The sequence below is a fragment of the Girardinichthys multiradiatus genome, chromosome 4 (genome assembly GCF_021462225.1).
Source record: "Girardinichthys multiradiatus isolate DD_20200921_A chromosome 4, DD_fGirMul_XY1, whole genome shotgun sequence".
Classification (NCBI taxonomy): Eukaryota; Metazoa; Chordata; class Actinopteri; order Cyprinodontiformes; family Goodeidae; genus Girardinichthys; species Girardinichthys multiradiatus.
Window position 1 is genome coordinate 14761804 of NC_061797.1, and position 19370 is coordinate 14781173.

The window sequence follows — 19370 nt, forward strand, 5'->3', positions numbered from 1 at the left end:
GCAAAAGGGCCCACAAGTGATGAGCATCTCTGGGAACTCCTTCAAGACTGTTGGAAAACCATTTCAGGTGACTACCTCTTGAAACTCATCAACAGAATGCCAAGAGTGCGCAGAGCAGTAATCAAAGCAAAAGGTGGCTACTTTGAAGAACCTGGAATATAAGACATATTTTCAGTTGTTTCACACTTTTTTGTTCAGTATATAATTCCACATGTGTTAATTCATAGTTTTGATGCCTTCAGTGTGAAGCTACAATATTCATAGTCATGAAAATAAAGACAACTCTTTGAATGAGAAGGTGTTTCCAAACCTTTGGTCTGTACTGTATATATACACAGGGGTTGGACAATGAAACTGAAACACCTGTCATTTTAGTGTGGGAGGTTTCATGGTTAAATTGGACCAGCCTGGTAGCCAGTCTTCATTGATTGCACATTGAACCAGTAAGAGCAGAGTATGAAGGTTCAATTAGCAGGGTAAGAGCACAGTTTTGCTCAAAATATTGAAATGCACACAACATTATGGGTGACATACCAGAGTTCAAAAGAGGACAAATTGTTGGTGCACGTCTTGCTGGCGCATCTGTGACCAAGACCAAGCCAATGCCAAACGTCGGTTTCAATGGTGCAAGGAGTGCAAATCTTGGGCTGTGGACAATGTGAAACATGTATTGTTCAGTAGTCCACCTTTACTGTTTTCCCCACATCCGGGAGAGTTACGGTGTGGAGAAGCCCCAAAGAAGCGTACCACCCACACTGTTGCATGCCCAGAGTGAAGCATGGGGGTGGATCAGTGATGGTTTGGGCTGCCATATCATGGCATTCCCTTGGTCCAATACTTGTGCTAGATGGGCGCGTCACTGCCAAGGAGTACCGAACCATTCTTGAGGACCATGTGCATCCAATGGTTCAAACATTGTATCCTGAAGGCGGTGCCGTGTATCAGGATGACAATGCACCAATACACAAAGCAAGACTGGTGAAAGATTGGTTTGATGAACATGAAAGTGAAGTTGAACATCTCCCATAGCCTGCACAGTCACCAGATCTAAATATTATTGAGCCACTTTGGGGTGTTTTGGAGGAGCGAGTCAGGAAACGTTTTCCTCCACCAGTATCACGTAGTGACCTGGCCACTATCCAGCAAGAAGAATGGCTTAAAATCCCTCTGACCACTGTGCAGGACTTGTATATGTCATTCCCAAGACGAATTGATGCTGTATTGGCCGCAAAAGGAGGACATACACCATACTAATAAATTATTGTGGTCTAAAACCAGGTGTTTTCAGTTTTCATAGTCCAACCCCTATATAATTGCACACAATGTGATATATTTCAAGCAGTTATTTCTGTTAATTCTGATGATTATGGCTTACAGCTAATGAAAACCTAGATAGTAAGAAAATTGGAATAATACATAAGAGCACTAATAAAAGGACTTTTACAAAAAAAAGTTTTATTTTCTAACCATGTTATAACCAACACATTAACATAACTTTACAGTTATCCAGGACAAAGTCATTGACACTCTCCACAAAAGGTCACTGTTACAGAAGCTGGTTGTTCACAGAGTGCTGTCTCAAAGCATATTAAAGGAACACTGTGTGGAAAGAAAAGGTGTGGTCGAGGAAGGTCCATAAACAAAAGGATAAGTACTGAGGCTTAATCTCAGAGACTTTGAGGAAGAGTGGAGAGGGACAGAATCCAAATTGCCTGAGGTGCCGTTAGACAGTTGTGTAGGATTTGGAGACCCATTTCATCTGCTGGATTTGCTTCACTGTGTGCCATCAAGCCCATGATCAGCACAGGAAACACCACAATACTTCATGTTTGCTTCTGCTGATAGGCTTTATGGAAATGACAAATAAAATTTTCCACCAGGACTTGGTACCTGCCTACACAGCCAAAAGTAAAACTCGTAGAGAATCCATGGCGTTTTATGAAGAAGACAATAGATATCAGACCCAACAATGAAGAGAACCACGGGCTGATCACCTTCATGCCACGCCACATGCATGCAGTAAATCATACTAAAGGTGCTTGCCCAAAGTGTATATTTGTATATAAGTGATTTTTTTTTTTTTTTTTACAATACATGGACATGCTTTGCATTAGGCCAACATTTCTATATTAGATGTCCCTTTTTTATTGATCCCATGTAATATTTGGATATTCTGAGACACTTAATTTTGAATTTTCATTACCTGTAAACCAGAATCACCAGGATTACCAAAATGAGCACTTGCAATATACAAATCTGAGTAATAAATCTATAGGAGCTTCACTTTTTGAATTGAAGTACTGAAATGAATTTGCTTTCTGGTGATATTTCACCTTATTGAGAGGCACCTGTACTATACTCCTTTCTCTTTCCAAAACACTTCCCAAGCATGAGTATAACTGTGTTTCTGGCAGCATAGCATTAATCATTGTTGTACCTGCTGGTGCCGTCCTGGTTGTAGAAAACCGAGTAGGTCAAGTCGTCTCCGTGCGGCTCGGCTGGCTGGCGCCAGGTCAGCTTGATGAAGCGGGTGGAGACCAGGGACGCCACGACGTCTCGTGGCGCAGAAGGGGTGGGCCCCGCCGGAGCGGCTATGCCTCCAAAGCCTGCTGTTACATGGTCAGTAGTGTTAGGAGTCAGTGAGGGGGGAGGGAAGGCGGGCAGGGCTACGTCTTCAGGGTTAGGAGGGAGAGGAGGTGAGAGGGAAGATGGACAGAAATATTGCATCCAAATGGACAGGTTGAAGGAGGAGAGGAGTTGGAATGGAAAATGACAGTGACACGAAAGAAAGGAAGAAAGGAGGGAAGGAAGGAAACAAAACAGAAAAAACAAAATAACAACGTAACGAAAAAGACTCTTGGTATGACAAGGAACCACAGAAATAAAACACTTCTACTTCACTCACGGAGCTGACAAAAGCACAATACAAGGGAGACTAAACATGCAAATCCACACACAGCTCTCTAATGTAAGGGTAGCAGGAGCAAAACACGTCAAAGTGCATTAAATTCAAGGAGAAACATGTTCCAAGCCAATCATTTGTGTGGGAAAATGATTGGTTTGCATGTTTCAGGACATTCTCAGTCATGGCAGACTTTGCTTTGAACGGGACACAGACACCTTAAAGGATCTAGTTTTATGAGACAGTAACAAACTCCTCACCCTGAAACCAAACCTGAAGTCTACATTCTGCTATCTGAGCAATGAGATGAGGCACCGTCACATTCCACAGCCCAAGCCGCAGAAATGTTTGTGATCCTACTTTTTTTTTCTTACTTTTTGGGAGGAACAAACTGTGGTCAGACTAAGCAAGATCTGCTTTCAATTTGCCTGGCAAGTGAGCGAAACAAGACCCACTGGAGAAAAGCGTCAGTCTGTATGACATTTCCATTTGTTTGGAGGTCAGCGAAATCAACCGGAGGGCGAAGCTGGAATAAAGAATCAGAGCGCAGCCAGCCTTGTGTTAAAACTCTACTATTAATGCTGAAATAGTACTGAAATGCAAAGAGGCCGCTGGTGCATTGATTTGTCACATTGTGTTGACAAGCCGCTAATTTGGCTTTCAGTATTTGTTTACATTTCAAACTGTCAGAGCTTGCTGCCGTCTGTGATTGAACCAATATGAAAGCTTTTCCTTCACACATGATTTCTGAACATTAACGCAAGGAAAAACAGCAAACACTGATAGAGAGGTTTAGTTTCAGCTTTGTATCCGTGACACTGAGTTCATGGGCTCCATGTACAGAAAGTCATACAAAAAAAGTACACTCTCTGCCAATTTTGGGGATTTACTTAACAGGACATAATAAAAGTGTCGAAGCCTAAAATGATTTAAATCTAATACCAAATATAAAAAAAAACAGGACATATATTTTATTAAACAAAAAGTCAAGATGGAAAAGCTGTGTGTGAAAATCTAACTACACCCCATGATCAGTACCTTAGCAGGTCCTAAGTAAGCAGTGGCTTGAAAGTAATTTTTTAAACGACAATGAATCTCACATTGTTAAATATTTTCCTACCTATTAAATATCTTTATCAATGCACATTGATAGACTTTAGATTGTTTGGAAATTACCTCAAAACCCTTCCTAGATTGATAGACAGCAACAATTTCTTCCCTATAGTCATTGAGGTGTTCACACTTTATGATCAATCAATGAATCAATCAATCAATCAATCAATCACATGTGATAAGCAGCACATGCGTTTTATATTCACCCTTAGAAGGTGTGCTATTTTTAAACACATTCTCCATTTTGGCTTTATTTTTGTCAGACAAATAATGATCATAGCGAATATGTTCTTTTTTCCACATACTTGAAGTTGGATTTAAACTATTTAAAAACCTAGTAGGGATTCAGACCATTTTATTATGTCCTGATAAGTAAAATTGTAGATCTGTTCACTGGTGTAGTTTTACCATGAGTATACTTGCAGTTCCAGCTCCTTCTTATCTGCAGAATCGATTGATAATTGCTCAGTGAAGCAACAGGTACTAAAGTTGAAATTGCGCTCTAGATGAGGCACTAACAGGAGCAGCTTTCCCCAATTTAAAAAGAAAATCTCCATCATATATGGCTACAGTTTGGTCAGTCAAGATTACTTCACACATTTACAAAAAGTACTAATATCCCTACTTTCCCTCCGTCATTTAGGTAACAGTCTTAGAAGAACAGAGACTGCACTCTTCATCTAATATGGCCGAGGATGACAACAGCCGAAAACAATTTAAAAGTCAGCACTCCAGCCTCAGAGCCACTGTTTCATTTCAAATCCTGTATGCTGGAATCGAGCCAAAAACAAGGCAGAACGCATTCTCAGCCTAATACTTTCGGACTGCGGCGTAAATGACCAGATGCTAAGTAATTAACTTCAACTAGACAGCTATATACATGCAAAACACCAAGCACAGATAGCAAAGAGCGACCTAACTCGAACTGGGCCCATGGCATAAACAAAAGCTTACAGCCTCTTTGTTAACAGGGAAGCACTTCATTTAGAACATGTTAGATCCAGAAAGACATAAGGCCCTGCTGACTGAAGAGAGAGTTCACAGGAAATACTTTAGTGTTCATCGTCAACTACTTTCAATTTACAGTATTTATTTGAATGCAATCCTCGAAGAATCAGCATGTGGAAGGATAAAGAGAATTTTACTGCAAACTTTGTATGCAGCTTAAAAAAAAATCAGGTTGCATAAATGCGTTGCAAGCAAGATTCCTCTGAACACAGTGGGGCTCTACAAACGTCTGGTGGAGAGTTGAGATAAAGATGACGTTAACAATGAAGACATTCTCAGTTCATGCTAATTCTGCTACATCTTTGACAGCTACTGTACAGGCTGAGCTCCAGCTAATACACTAAAACTCTTTATCACATTACTGTCGCAAACTGGCATTTTATGTGACAGACCAAGACAAGGGAGTGCGTAATTGTTAAGTAGAAGAAAAATAACAACAAAATCACAGGGAAACAAATTTTAGGACAACGCCTAGAGAGAGAGGCAAAGCAGATAAAACCCAGAAGCTGCATCAGAAAGGAATGTTCCCTCCTGAGGTCAGTTTCTCAGTTCGTTGCTGCAAATGTCTGTGAAATCTCTCAGGACAGATCAACTAACACTGTACCTGAAGTCTTTACTGTTAAAGCAAGTATAGTATAGCCAGCTTTACTCAGTGTAAGGGGACACACGATGTAGGAGAAATAACACCACTCCAAGTAGCTTTCATCTGCATACACCTCGTCACTTATAGGTAGCTGACACGCAGTGCCAGTTTTCGGTGTCCTTCCCACAATCTGTCTTGTACATGCACAACTGGGATTGTTACAGTAAGGAGGTGTCAGCCTCCCGCTGCTGTTACCGAGCTCTGTTCAGAGCTGATTAATGGTGTCATCAGCCTCTGTGCCAGAGGTAATGAATTACTGGCATTAAAGCTTAACGAGGAAGGTTACTCTGGATCGGAATATCAGGTATGGGTACACAGAACTGTTGGGAAACAAAACATGTGTAGCACAGCATTCATCAAAATATTCAATGCAAGTAAAAGCAAAAATAAAACTAATGTTAGTCATGTAAAAGGTCTGATCAGAGCCTCAGTATTTTAATCTGTAGTCGCTAACTTCTTGAAAGAATGTTTCATCTTTCTGTCTAAGCTCACGGATAAGAGAGGCACTTGAAGGTTCTGGCTCGGACTACAAATTTCTATCAGGAGAGCACAAAAAATTATCTGGTTTATACTAGGTTTTTATTTAATAATATGTACTCTCAGTCGTACAAAAAGGTACAACTGATGCCAATCTTATACTTTTAAAACAGAAGTGAAACCAAAAAGACAAGCTGTGCATAAATTGATGATCTCCAGTGTGACCACCTCTATAAAAACAGAAGTTATGGTGGTTTGTTGGTCATCAGCAAAAAAGGCTTTGGTTAACACTAAGCCAAGGCGGAAAGGTATCAGCAATGACCTTAGAGGAACTTTTTCTGCTGCCCAACAATCTGGGAAGGGTTATAACATCGTTTCCAAACAAGTTCATCATGAAACATCATTCAAAATAAAAAAGATTTAAGACAGTCCTCCCAAAGGAGGAAATCCCCAAAAATTCCCCCCAAGGACAGACTGTGCAGTGCTCAGGAAGATTACAAACACCTTTAGAGATCATGACAGGACTCTTAGTAAAGTTAATGCTAGAAGGGTTGCCAGGAAAAAGCCTATAAGATAATTTAGGCTTTTAAAGTTGAATATAAATGAACCACAGCAAGAAGAAAGTTATTTTTCAGATGAGACTAAACATAAGGCAAACGACAATCTTTGGATAAAACCAAACTGCATATAGGCACAAAACTCTCTGGCTTGTTTTCAAACACGGTGGTGGATGCATGATGATTTGGGTTTATTTTACAGCCACAATACCTGTGCATCTCACAGTTATTGTATTGACTATGAACTCCTCTGTAAACCCAAGCACTACAGTGATTTCACACCAAACCTTTGGAACAATTTGTCCTTTGCCAGAGTCTGGTTCCTGGAGCGGATCACGTCGGTGTGACCCATCCTGCACAGTAAAACAGATCAGAGTACCAGAGGTGCAGGCACACAACTACAACTGATAATCAAAGTAGCAACAGAATCTCTGATAAGACAGTGTGAAGGTGTGAATTTTCTCACTTTTACTGATCCCTGGACCGGAACAGCAGTGTGAATGTGCCCTAATGTCAAATGTGAAGCCAGCCGTCTGCCAACTGAAACCTGCCCCACAGCAATTAAGCAATGGTTCATAAAAAGAAGTGAGTCTAATGTTGCAGAAAATAGAATCATCATCTGTGTTTATTATATAATAACTGATAATGCTGTTTTTGTACACCTGAGATTCTATTTAAATAATTTCAGAACTCGTTAAAAACTAAATCCACAAAATGGTAGAACATTTTTCAAATATCATGACCGAATCCGTCAGAACCAAATCCAGTACTGTAACTACGGATAGCCTTTCCAGAGAGGATTCATCCGGGTGTGCCAGGTTCTTGCTAAATGGGTTTCTTCCCAGGACTGATTTTCTTGTCTAAATGTAGTTCGGTAATGATGATGGCGTCAGAGACAGATGTAGCACAATGCTAATGGTCCATTACTGCATCAGTACTTTTATCTTCCAGAGAAAAGGTGACTGATCAGAGCAAAAGAAAGCGCGTTCCACTTTCAAAAGGCCCGGTTCTCACAGAGTGCTCAGAGAGCTAAACACAAAGAAGACGGTCAATTAAAACTGTCAGCCTGCCGTCACATTTCCCTCCCTCTCCCTACATTAGCTGGTTTTATTTCCACTGGAACATTCAGGAAAGGCATGAAAGCAAAATAAATCATATGAAAGTGTCAGGCTTTGTCATATTTCATGCAAACTTGCGATAGTTCCAAGATAACAGGGCTAAATGTTGTCTGAGCTTGCAAGTAATTACACTGAAATCCTGGATTTCTTCTGCAAAAAAACACACAGCTTGGAAAGACGTTCTTTTAGCCAAATCTAACTGAATTGTAAACAGGAACTGAGCACTTAGATTTTTCTTAAGTCTTCACAAGAATGTGTGGGAGAAAATTGCCAGTTTATTACAGCAAGAGCTGACAACTATGGTTGTCTTATTTTTCCCTCCTCAGCCATCTTGTTTATCTCCGCTCTGTAAGGATAAGATAGAAAAGATGTGGAAGCCTGACAGCTCATGACATGAGAGCAGCTCCTTCATGAGCCCGACAAACCAAACCAAGTCAGAAAGAGAAGAAAAACCTGTTGAGCAAAGACAAAATGAGAGGTACGGAGATAAATGAGGAAAAAACAATGACTGGGTATGTCTTTTTTTCCTGGATCTTTCCTTTGCTGTGTCAAAAACATTTTTAGGATAAATGTTTACTTTATGGCAAATTAAAATACAAGATCACCAAAAATGTGATACAAGGACTGACAAAGGCTGAAACAATCAACTACTTCCACAGAAGACTTTTCTCTTTGCATAGGAGAATGGGACTAACAAAAGCCTTATTCAGACACCTTATCAGTGGCAAAAGGGGAAGTGTCAGAGATTCAGTATCAGCTTGCTGAAGGGTGGAGGCATATCAGTAGCCACACACATTCCCTTTTGCTGTGATAATCACAAACAGTCGAGATTAAAGAGCGACTCAAGTCTCACAAAAGCTTAAACTGACAAGGTGCCCCGATGCCGAGTCGCTGACATAATCCAGGAAGAAAAAAGCCTCCTGGTGTGACACTGACTTGACAGAAATAACAGACCGCGTTGTCTGGGCATATTTATGATAGTTTTCAAAGTTTCTGGTCTAAGACAAAAGTATGATTTCTGCACATTTTTATGATTAATTTCCACACTTTTCCTGACTCAAATTAGCAGAGCTCTCAGTCGACTTTTGAACCATTTTTAGAGTAAAAATACAACCCTGGATGGATGGATGGATGGATGGATGGACTGTCAGTACACAGTATTGCTACAAGCTGAACAAAACACAAAATATGTAGGCCAAAGTAATAAAAAATGAGGACAGACCCCAAATATTGTTCCAAGTGCCTTGGTGTGGATCACAGTTGTTTTTGTTTCTAATGTGGCCCCAGAGACCAAATGTAAAAGGACGGGACCCATCTGATAAGAGTTATGAGGCTCCTGGATGCCATGTGGTGAAGTTCTGAATGCCTCAGTCGCACTGAGCTGATTTTAATTTTATAAAGCCCACAGGCTAGCTCATGTTTCTGTTTATTAGTGAGGGGAGTTTAAAAAAAACACAGGTGGGCTGTTGGAGATGTGAGTATGAAAACCATACGTTGGACATCACAAACCTTTAGGTCCTTTTCTTTTTACCTGTGTGTTAAGAGCCAGTCAGAGGTACGTCTCTGTGGTGGACTTTGTATGCTGATGATATGGTTGTTTATGTGTTTGGTAAAACGCATCAGTGCCCAGCTGCTGCAGAAAAGCGTGGCTACAGACCTCCAGTTTGTCAATAAGTCCTACATCAGAATCATCAGCAGAGAAGTTAGGGCAGCCTTAAGTGAAGAGTAACAGGTCACAGTAGCAGAGCATTAAACTTTAAAATAAACTTTAAAAGCCATATTACGAACAAATAAACCACACTTATGTCCAGCTATGAATATTTGAGTTTCAATGTGTATATTTTCATAGTTTTCATTTAACTTAATTGCAACAAGAGAAAAAAGTTTTTTTTTATTTTAAAATTTTAGTCTACAAAAAAAACTTTTAGAGACAAGATGGGCATTTTTAATATAAGACTAAACATTTGCACAATGTCAATTATTTGTTTTATTCATTTATTTTTTCTACTTATGTATTGCATCTGTTACTGGATAAACACACCTCAAATGAATAATCAAATACTTGTTCAGGTGCTAGAAAATTATGATTTTGTGTAAAATGAAGCCAGATAAACCCTGTAATGTCTTCTTTAACCATCATATATTGGTGTGGAATGAGAATTATGTTTCCATGCTTTCACTGGTCTCTAGACATACAAAATGCAAATGTTTCATTTTAGTGACTTGGTTATCCACAGAGCACGGGGAACACCCAGAGGATCGACATATCCTGACACGGACAAAACAAACGCCCCTGTTTGGAAGCCAGGACTATAATTGAAAGGGGTCGGGTGCATCAATAATTAATCATCCTCTGTGTGTACATTCATCATCCCTTCGCCATCAAACATGTGTACCCCCCTTGATCCTTGGGCCACTGGTGAGTAAATTTGGGTGTGATTGCCTTGTTCTCTTGAACGCCTTGCTGCAACATCTGCTTGCGCAGACTCTGCATGCAAATTAAGATGCAACTAAATTCTCCCCATCGTCGCTCCATCTCTCCGCTACCCAAATCTGCATCATACGCATCACGTGCTGCAGATGCTGCCTCAGAGAACGGGAATGAGGCCTCTTGGGCTCACCTTTCAAGCACATCAAAAAAAAAAATAATCCAGAGACACTTCGCATCTCCGGAGCCATTAACCGCCAATGCCCAGCACTGGAAACAAGCTCTCTGTCTGCACTGCCTCCAGCCTTTGTATCTTATTACCTTGGAGGTACACAAACACAATTCAACCTTTCTGAGGGGAACAGAGCAAGCCTGGAATAAAGTAATTGATTTCCCAGAAAGCTTTGTGTAACTGTGTATGTGTGAGTACATGCAGCTGCAACAATTCATGTATAAAGTGAGTGGAGCTGAACCAACGTTGAAAAGGCCTGAAAAGGTCAAATAGGATGTTTGCAAAAGAGAGAGCAACTGTAACTCCCTCTTTGTAGATTCTCTAACAAACAGTCTCACTAATCAGACTCCCACCAAAAAAGTGACCTCCCTGGGTTGGACCTACTGACACGCAGTTATTGGACTAAGAACGCATGCAATGGGGTACCCATTTCCCACTGCAATCCTACTCCCTGTTCCACATTTAGCTTATGGAAAGTGGGAGGTTTGGTTGCACGAGGGAGGCTGATGATAACAGGAAAAATAAAAAGGTCCAGCTCTGGTGGTGCCGCTCACAGAGGTCAGTTGCCTGCAGCTAGGGGAAGGGCGTGAAGGAAAAGTGATGTTTTTGCGCCATTTGCTATTTTCAATTACCGCACCCAGAGGTCCATCCACAAACAAAAATATCACAGTGGCATCCCGGGTGAGTGTGTGTTGGAAGTGCACTGGGTTATGTAGAAAATAAAGGCAGACTGTTCCCACACCTATGTAAGCAGTGGAGCCTCATGCAGGGTCTAATAACTACAATGGCCTTCATAAAAATACTAAAAACAATTAAAATAGGAGCTGACTCTAGTAGTAAAGGCTATGATTTTTGTTTTACTTCTTTCGAGGCAAAGTAACATTTTGTAGTTAACTCTTAGGTGATCTGCATAAATAAACTAAAGCTTTCACCAGGAATGAGTAAACCACAAGGAGAGCTCAGGCCTCAGTTGAAGGGTGCCTCAGCGTCTAAGGCCAAATGAACGCTCTGCGTCATCCTCAAGTTACCAAACATTTCATTTATTTGAACAAACTGCAAATTTTATGAGAACCAGCTGAATTTTTTTTACAGTGCCCTGCAAAAGCATTAACGCAACTTCAACTTCTCGACATGTTCTCATGTTACAACTTCTGTGTATTTAATTCGGATTTATTTTATGGAAAAACGGAACGTAGAGCGTTGTTGTAAAGTGGAAGGAACACTACACATGGGTTTGAAAGTGTTTTACAAATGAAAATCTGGAAACTGTGGTCTTTTGAGGTATATCTCTAGCTTTGCACTTCTAGAGATTGAAGTTTTAGCCCATTCTTCTTTGCAAAATAGCTTAGGCTCAGTCAGATTGGATGGAGAGAGTCAGTGAACAGTGATTCTCCATTCTTGCCACACATTCCCAGTCACGTCTTTCTTTAACGTTTGCTCTCCTATAAGTGTTGTGACAAATTTTAAACATTACTGCTTATGGCTCTTTATTGAAAGCCAGATTAATGGACTGTACAACTAATAGCTGTCAGATTGTCCCACCTCAATTGTGGATCTCTGCAGCTCCCCCAGAGTTACCATGGACTTCTTGGCTGCTTCATTGATTAATGCTCTTTTTACCCCGCCTGTTTAGGTGGCAGCCATGTCTTAGTAGGTTTGTATTGATGCTGCAGATAATAACCTTTATCTTCCACTCGTTCCTGAATGCCAAACAACCCTTTACAGTTCATTGTGGTTATGGGTTTGTGACTACCTCCCAGGGTGTCTTACAGGTGTAACATGAGTGGGTCAACTTAACCCCCCATTCTGTGTCAGGACCTTTCACTGGATCGAAAGATGCAAAGGACACATGTTGATCACAGAATAAAAGTATGTTCAGAAAGCTTAGATGTTTTTTCAGACAACTGTTGCACTGGATATTTTAGGGGTAACAGAGTAGAGGGGGTCAAAAATAAATACAAAACATAATTTTTAGGCTTTTATTTCTAAATAAATATGTAAAACTATGGATCATTATGTTTTCACTTTACAATATTGATAGTGTATTACATAAGTTTAAAATGAAAATTCATTAAAGTTTCCAGCTTTAAGCGTACTAAATGCGAACAACTTCATGGATACTTCTGCAAGGAACTGTATGAACATGTTTAGGACACCGAGCTTATTTTAGGGCTCAAAGTCAAATTAAAATTTTTATGTCTCTTATTGCAAAATATAATTGACATCAGATAAACATAATAAATACTTGAATATTATTGCCCTTTCGGATTCATTAGTACAAAAAGTCTACACCTGGCAAGCTCCCCATATTTGTTCAACCACCAGTAGCTTGGAAGTTACATACTAAATATTTACAGTGATAGCAACTCTAGGTATATTCGGAGTTGATCAATGTTCCTGAATTGATTCAGTTTTTTGGAGGTAAGAGTAGGTCCTCCAACTCCACTTTATCACCTTACACTGACTGGTAATGAGAGACTCTTTTCTCCCTTTGAGGCTTCTTATGCCTCTTCTTGCTTAATCACTTTATTCAGATTTTCAGAATCATCGTCGTACTCTACTGAAATAATGAATTTTGGAAACTGCAGTTTTTTAAAAAGAGACCTAGAATAATTCTGGGCAGTACTAAACCAAGAATTAAGCCACTGTGAAATAAGATGAAGGATTTACAGTGACGAGAAAATGTGTAACAATGTTAAACTCCAAATATTACTAACTTATTTTTTTATTGATCTGTGTTTGTAACATCTAACCTGTAGAATAAAGCATTTCTGCCTCATTACATAATCCACACAGTCAAACTTCCCATTATATTGCAGCTCTGAAGATGTTGGATTGAGTAACTATCTCCCAGGAAGCAGGAGGGAAGCTTGCTGCTTGGGGAAAAAACATTTAAGTTCATTAGAAATAAGCTACTGGGATGGAATATTTAAAGAATTAGCTTCCTTTAAATTTCCAAATATGTTTCCTTGATGTTTTCCAAGACCTTCCTACAATCAGATTTAGCCTGGTTGTGATGAACACACAAACACACAGAAAACAGCAAACAAACAAAAAAAAAAACTCTACATCAATACCCCCTGTGTGAATGCCTTTAAAGCCTTCAAGTAAAAAACGTTCCATTATTACCACTGTATCCATATGCACACATAATGCGGTCACCAGCCAAGCCAGGCTGCCACAATTTTTCTTAGAGCAATATGCAAACATTTGTTGCATGATTGTCTCAGCTTAGAGGAGACACCATATATATTGCACATATGCACCACAGCTACAGAATCTATGTTAATGCCATGCAAATACTGTATAATGAAGTCAATTACTTGATCTCATGCTATATGCTATGCATTTCACCTCAGCATGCCAAATGCTTAAGGTGGCTAAGAGGCAATGGGATTGGCCTTATTTTCTGCTAATAATTCAGTATGTACACTTCATCCAACACACATACAGTGTATAACACAAACTGCAGAAACTTGACAGTAGTTGATGTCTCACAGCATGGACTGCAAATCTTCATGTTTGGACTTCCATAAAATGCAGGAGAAGAAACAATCAGGCAGTAGCCAAGACATTAGGATTTATATAAACTGACCAGCTCTTAGCAAGGCTTCCTCCTACCTTAAGGTCATTTCCCATGCGGTCAGAAACCTCTATAGGCAAGTCTTACTTAACGGACCCAAAAAAGCAGTTCTCTAATAGAAAGTAACCATAAATCAGATATACATGGCAAAACTGATGTATTCATATGTTCTTAAGCAGTAGCAGATGTGGGGTAACTTGTATGCCTGGATGTAATTTCTAGAAGACAATTTCATGTTTAACTGGTCAATTTCCACATGAATGCCTGCTGCTCTTGCCACACTTACAATGCCAGCAGAAAACACGGTGCTGACACATTCACAGGCTCACAACATTACACGCTGGCTCCTGCTGGCCTGGTTTTGACCCTGCTAGCAGATGATGGAGCACACCATATTCCCTGAAGAAGGCCTGGGCTTTTATTCTGTGCCAAGTCTGGCAGGAGGGCGGGGTCTTTTAGCAGCCTATTTTCACTTGTTGATTTGAACTGGGAATAAGGATGGTGCTCTTATGTAGTACAAAAAGTAAATCCATCCACTGTGACTTGTCAGATACAAATCTAGTCAGCTTTTTACTTCTTTTTTTGCTGGTTCATTGTTGTTTAATCGTGATCTAGTTACATTTTATAGAATATGAATTTTTATTCTCAAAACCAGCAGGTGGGATAGCAGACTGACAGCAGAACAGGGACAAAAAAGAGTGGCATTCAAACGTCTCTTGTATTTCAACTTCTGCTAAACTTCATGATGTCTGTTTGAAGAACAACAAAATGAGAATATGAAGCACTAGAGTCAAGACATACTTGTACATAAAAACCCTTCTTGCCAGCATGGTTAGACGTGTTCACTGCAGAATATCTAGGCAGCATAAAGTTAAAGCCCAATTATCAGTGCTTGTGTCCAAAACAATTCATTCATATGTTCATGGTAGAAATTTAATGCAGATGTCAGATAGGAAAATTAATAAATAATGTCCTTTAAGAATGAGATAACTATAGGGGTTTTGATACCTTTCTGCATCTTTGATGCTCGCTGTGTTTGAAGAATCGCCTCTGGCTATCAGGTCTGTCCAGGCTGTGTTCACTGTGTGCTCTTTGAATATTATATGGATTGTTGGATGGATGGATCTTTGCACTTTTTTAGATTATTGAGCAGCAACTTGTCCCACTTTCTTTAACAAAGTTGCCTCGGTATGTTGTTTCAACACATCCTTTTAATAGGAATAAAACCATTATTCTACTCCTGCGTTTAAGAACATCTTCCTGTAGCATTACACCATGGCTTCATATTTGACCCTTAAACACTTTGGTACAATGAGGGGTTCATGGTGGACTTGGAGACATAACAGTGTTCGGTTCCTGTGATTATAAGACAAGCAACAAATAATCACCCCTCTGGGGCAGCCATCCAGCGCCACATACAGACATGTCATACTTGTCATAAGGTTTAGGTTGTTTTTGTTTAAACAAAGACTTTTCTAGAAACAATTTTCTGGTTATACGGAACGATGACATGCCAAGCAGAAAGACAATTTGGGCCTAAAATGGCGCCTTTGGACAGGTTAAATTATCGCCAAGCTTTACACTTATTACAGAATACTTTCTAGGATATTCTTCCCAGGGAAGATCACCAACTGTCTTGAATGTTTACACCTATTAAATATTTGTCATTGTAGAATGACAGGCTTCGTATGGTTTGGAAACACTTTCTTTTTTTTCACGACTGCAGGAAAACAGCTTTAAGCAAAGTTAAACTGCAACTCCATGAAATTCACGATCAACAGCCTCAGGTGAAATACGCTGAAAGAACAAGAAGATCCAATGTTACGCGATTTGACTGGATTCAAGTCCAACATGCTGTTCATCATTGCACTCCCATCATTTACATGCCGCATCATATATTCATCCTAGCTGTGGGAACAGAAAATGAAGAAAAGATGGAGGGAGTTTCACACTTTAGCATATGGAAGGAACAATTTAAATGTGATAGAGATGCAAATGGATGTAGATCATGAATTTATGTTAAAAAAATTGAGGGAATGCACTTTTGTTTCTACATGCATATTTGTCCATATTTTCTGAGATATATAAGACATTTATGAGCTTAAATGTTAAACCAAACACTTTATGAGCTCCCAAGCTTCTGTGCAGACTGAAACATTTTTCTTTTTATACATTTGAATGTGACTGTAGTTTCAAAAAGGGAGAAATGTGGTTCTGAATCGAATCTAAAAAAAGAAAAGGAAATGCATGCCCCCCCTCTGAATAAAGAGGGGGGACATATATCTGAATATAGATCCTATAATCTCACTTTTAACCAGTGTACCTTGTGTACCATGTACCAGCCTTAGTCTTTGCATATTATAATGCAAAGTTGACAATCAAGGTCTTTTTCCAAAGCATGAAAAAAAGTTTCCATGTATAAATGCATCCCATAATCATGTGCCTGGAAAATGCCTTATTGTTCCTGCATGCCATCTGTTGATGACATGTGATGATAATCCCTTAAATAGCAATACTCTCCACAGCTGACCAACTTCCATCAGGATTGTTGTGACGATAAGGCCTTCATGAGGACAGCGAATATCTAACATGAGCGTGGGGAATCAGCACGACACCCATTAAAGGTTGTATTTATAGCTCGCTGAGGAAAAGGATGGGCTGGGCTGCTGGGAAAAAAAATAAATATATCACACTATGAGTGACAACATTCTGTCATTAACCAGATCATTTTCTAGAGCTTCTGTGTAAATCGGCTGGAACTGGAAAGTCAAGCAAAAAAAAGAAAATGCTGGATAGAACAAAATTCCACTGAGTCGAAAAAGAAAAAGATCTAAATGTTATACAGTGTTGGGACATTCAGAGGCACCAACTTGGATTGCATGACTGTGCAATTAAGTCACCTTGTTGTCCTTTGTTTTAGCATTTGAGCCCGTCTTTGCCCACATCTGTTCACAACTACTTGACCCACATTACACATGGCTGACGAATGCTCAGGAAAATTGGTCATGACTGCAATCTGAGGTTTGGATTTTAGACTGCTAATACCACATAATAAAGTTAACATCCTAAGATAATGACAACTTGATTTAAAATGGCTTTATACTGTAACCTTTTGATATATTGAAGTGTGTGTTTGACAAGTGTGTTTGAGAAAAGGAGATCAAAGTTAAAATTTGATTCAACATGAACAACATGTAGCATGAACAAACCCTCAAACTTGTACCTTTTTATCTCCTAGTTTTTTTTACTCTTGTTTTATTATTAAGAAGAATTAAACCCTTAATCAAGCCACAAAATGACACCAGTGTCTCATAAAAAGGACAACTTTAAGCTTTGTGGTGGTCTATGTTTATATAAAGCCACTTGTTGCTGCAAAATACCAGGTATTCCCTTTTCCTTCTTTTAATTAGACTAAGGCACAATGACCCATCATAATGTTAATGCTGAATATTTATTATGTCAATGTCTAAAGTATAAAACTGCTATCATCCAGTAGCAGTTTCACCTGTGTTAAAAATGCTTGGAATGTGCAAAGCATTTCTTAGCAGACAGAGTTTTGCTGAAAAAGAAAATGTTGCGCATAAAGTCCTCCACATGAAGTCACAGAAGAAGAACCCTCATGTGATTGGCTAATTTAAAATGTCCCATTCACATGATGCAGCTGCCACGTGGCCCAAAAGTTTGCTTTTGGTTGGTTGGTCAGCCCGGTCAGATTCAGCGAGCGCTAAAGTGTGAGCGCTGTTCGGAGTAAGTAACAGCTGACCTTTTTTCCATTGCAAACACCCACAAGTGGGAATCACCACCTGATCCACATTTAACTGCAGCTGGCGGTGTCAAGATGCAAAGATTATGGCACTAATGAATATTAGCCAACTCGCAGCCGCCGAGTATTTAGATGCAGCTCCAACCCATTGATTTCCCTTTAGGGGTGAGGACAACTTTATCTCAGTGGCAAGACGCCGGCTTATCTCAGCCAACTGTGTTTTCCTGGCCCCGTTTCAGGAAGTCTCAAGCCCGGCAGGTACGAGAGGGACACCTGACTGCGGCTGGGGAGCATTTGTGAAGTGGACAAAGACGTCCGGCTGTGATGGGGTGGCCATGTAAGGAGAATATATTAAATAGAGCACAATTAATACAAAGCCCAGTGCGCTGGATTATTGCTGGGAGTGGGTGGTTGTGAAAAGCAGGAAGAATGAAAAGTGTGAGGAAAGATGACAGATGGCAGATGGCGTCAGAACTGTATGCATTCATATTTGGAAATGAAGAGAGGAGGACATAACGGAGACTTTGAGGAGGGAAAAATGATTAATCATGCACTTGATTTGTGGAACTCTGACCAAATAACACAACAGTAAAAATAAGCTGAAATCAAATACATTGGTTTTACGTTGATTCAGGAGGCAGACAGCTCTGCTTTCAGTTTGTCAATATACTGTAGTTCCCACAAAGATATTTAAAAATACAACTCTGAAAAGTGTTATTTGCATTTCTCTAAACCATTCCATTGTAGCTCTGGCTGTATTTTAGGTTTGTTGTCCTACTGGAAGGTGAACTTCTGCCCAGGTCTCAAGTCTTTTACCTCCTCTAATATGTTTTCTTCCAGGGTTGCTCTGTATTTAGCTGCATCCATCATTCTATTAACTCCCTCATCTTCCTGTCGAAAAAAACCCTCCCCACATGGTGATGGTGGCATGATGCTGTGGGAAGGCTTTTCATCAGTAAGACAAGAAAGCTGGATTTTTACAGAGCTTAAATTACACATAGGTGGACTCCATTAAATAAAGGACATCTGGCAGTTTATCGAGGGATATTTGAGTAAAAGGGCCTGAACATAAGCTCAAGCCCCACTTTTAAGATATTTTTTTTCACAGTAATTTTGAAAACCATGCACAATTTTCATTCCGTTTCACCAAATTCACTACTTTGTGTTGGTGTATCAAATAAAATCCCATTAAGCTTAACTGAAGTTTGTGATTTTAAGGGGACACAAATGTGTAATTCACACAAAGATTTAAAGCATCCCAAACTTTGCTTTTGTCCAGATCAATCATCAGAGTCTCTGATGATTACCAGACAGTAAAGTGATTAGAACCTTAGGCAGGGGTAGGTATGTCTGGGCTAGAATTACTGCGACTGAGACAGAGGTACACACTCACAGAAGCAAGAAAGGCACGAGATTCTGTGTGATTTCATTGTGGATTAAGCAGAGATTAATTTCTTCAAAGCTTTGCTGAAGGCAGACCTCCTTATACAAGGCCAGCTGCTGTTGTAATTCATCCCATTTATCTAGAACCCAAACAAAACAAAAA

At 39.7% G+C, this 19370-nt stretch overlaps 1 protein-coding gene across 1 annotated transcript in view; it reads right to left on the reverse strand.

The window, feature by feature from the left end:
- neo1a (neogenin 1a) overlaps positions 1 to 19370 on the reverse strand; it is a 222519-nt gene that overhangs the window by 45684 nt on the left and 157465 nt on the right. Inside the window, exon 8 of the mRNA XM_047363495.1 lies at positions 2438 to 2672. Within this exon, the coding sequence (XP_047219451.1) occupies positions 2438 to 2672 (235 nt within the window). The remainder of the gene's footprint in view (positions 1 to 2437; positions 2673 to 19370) is intronic.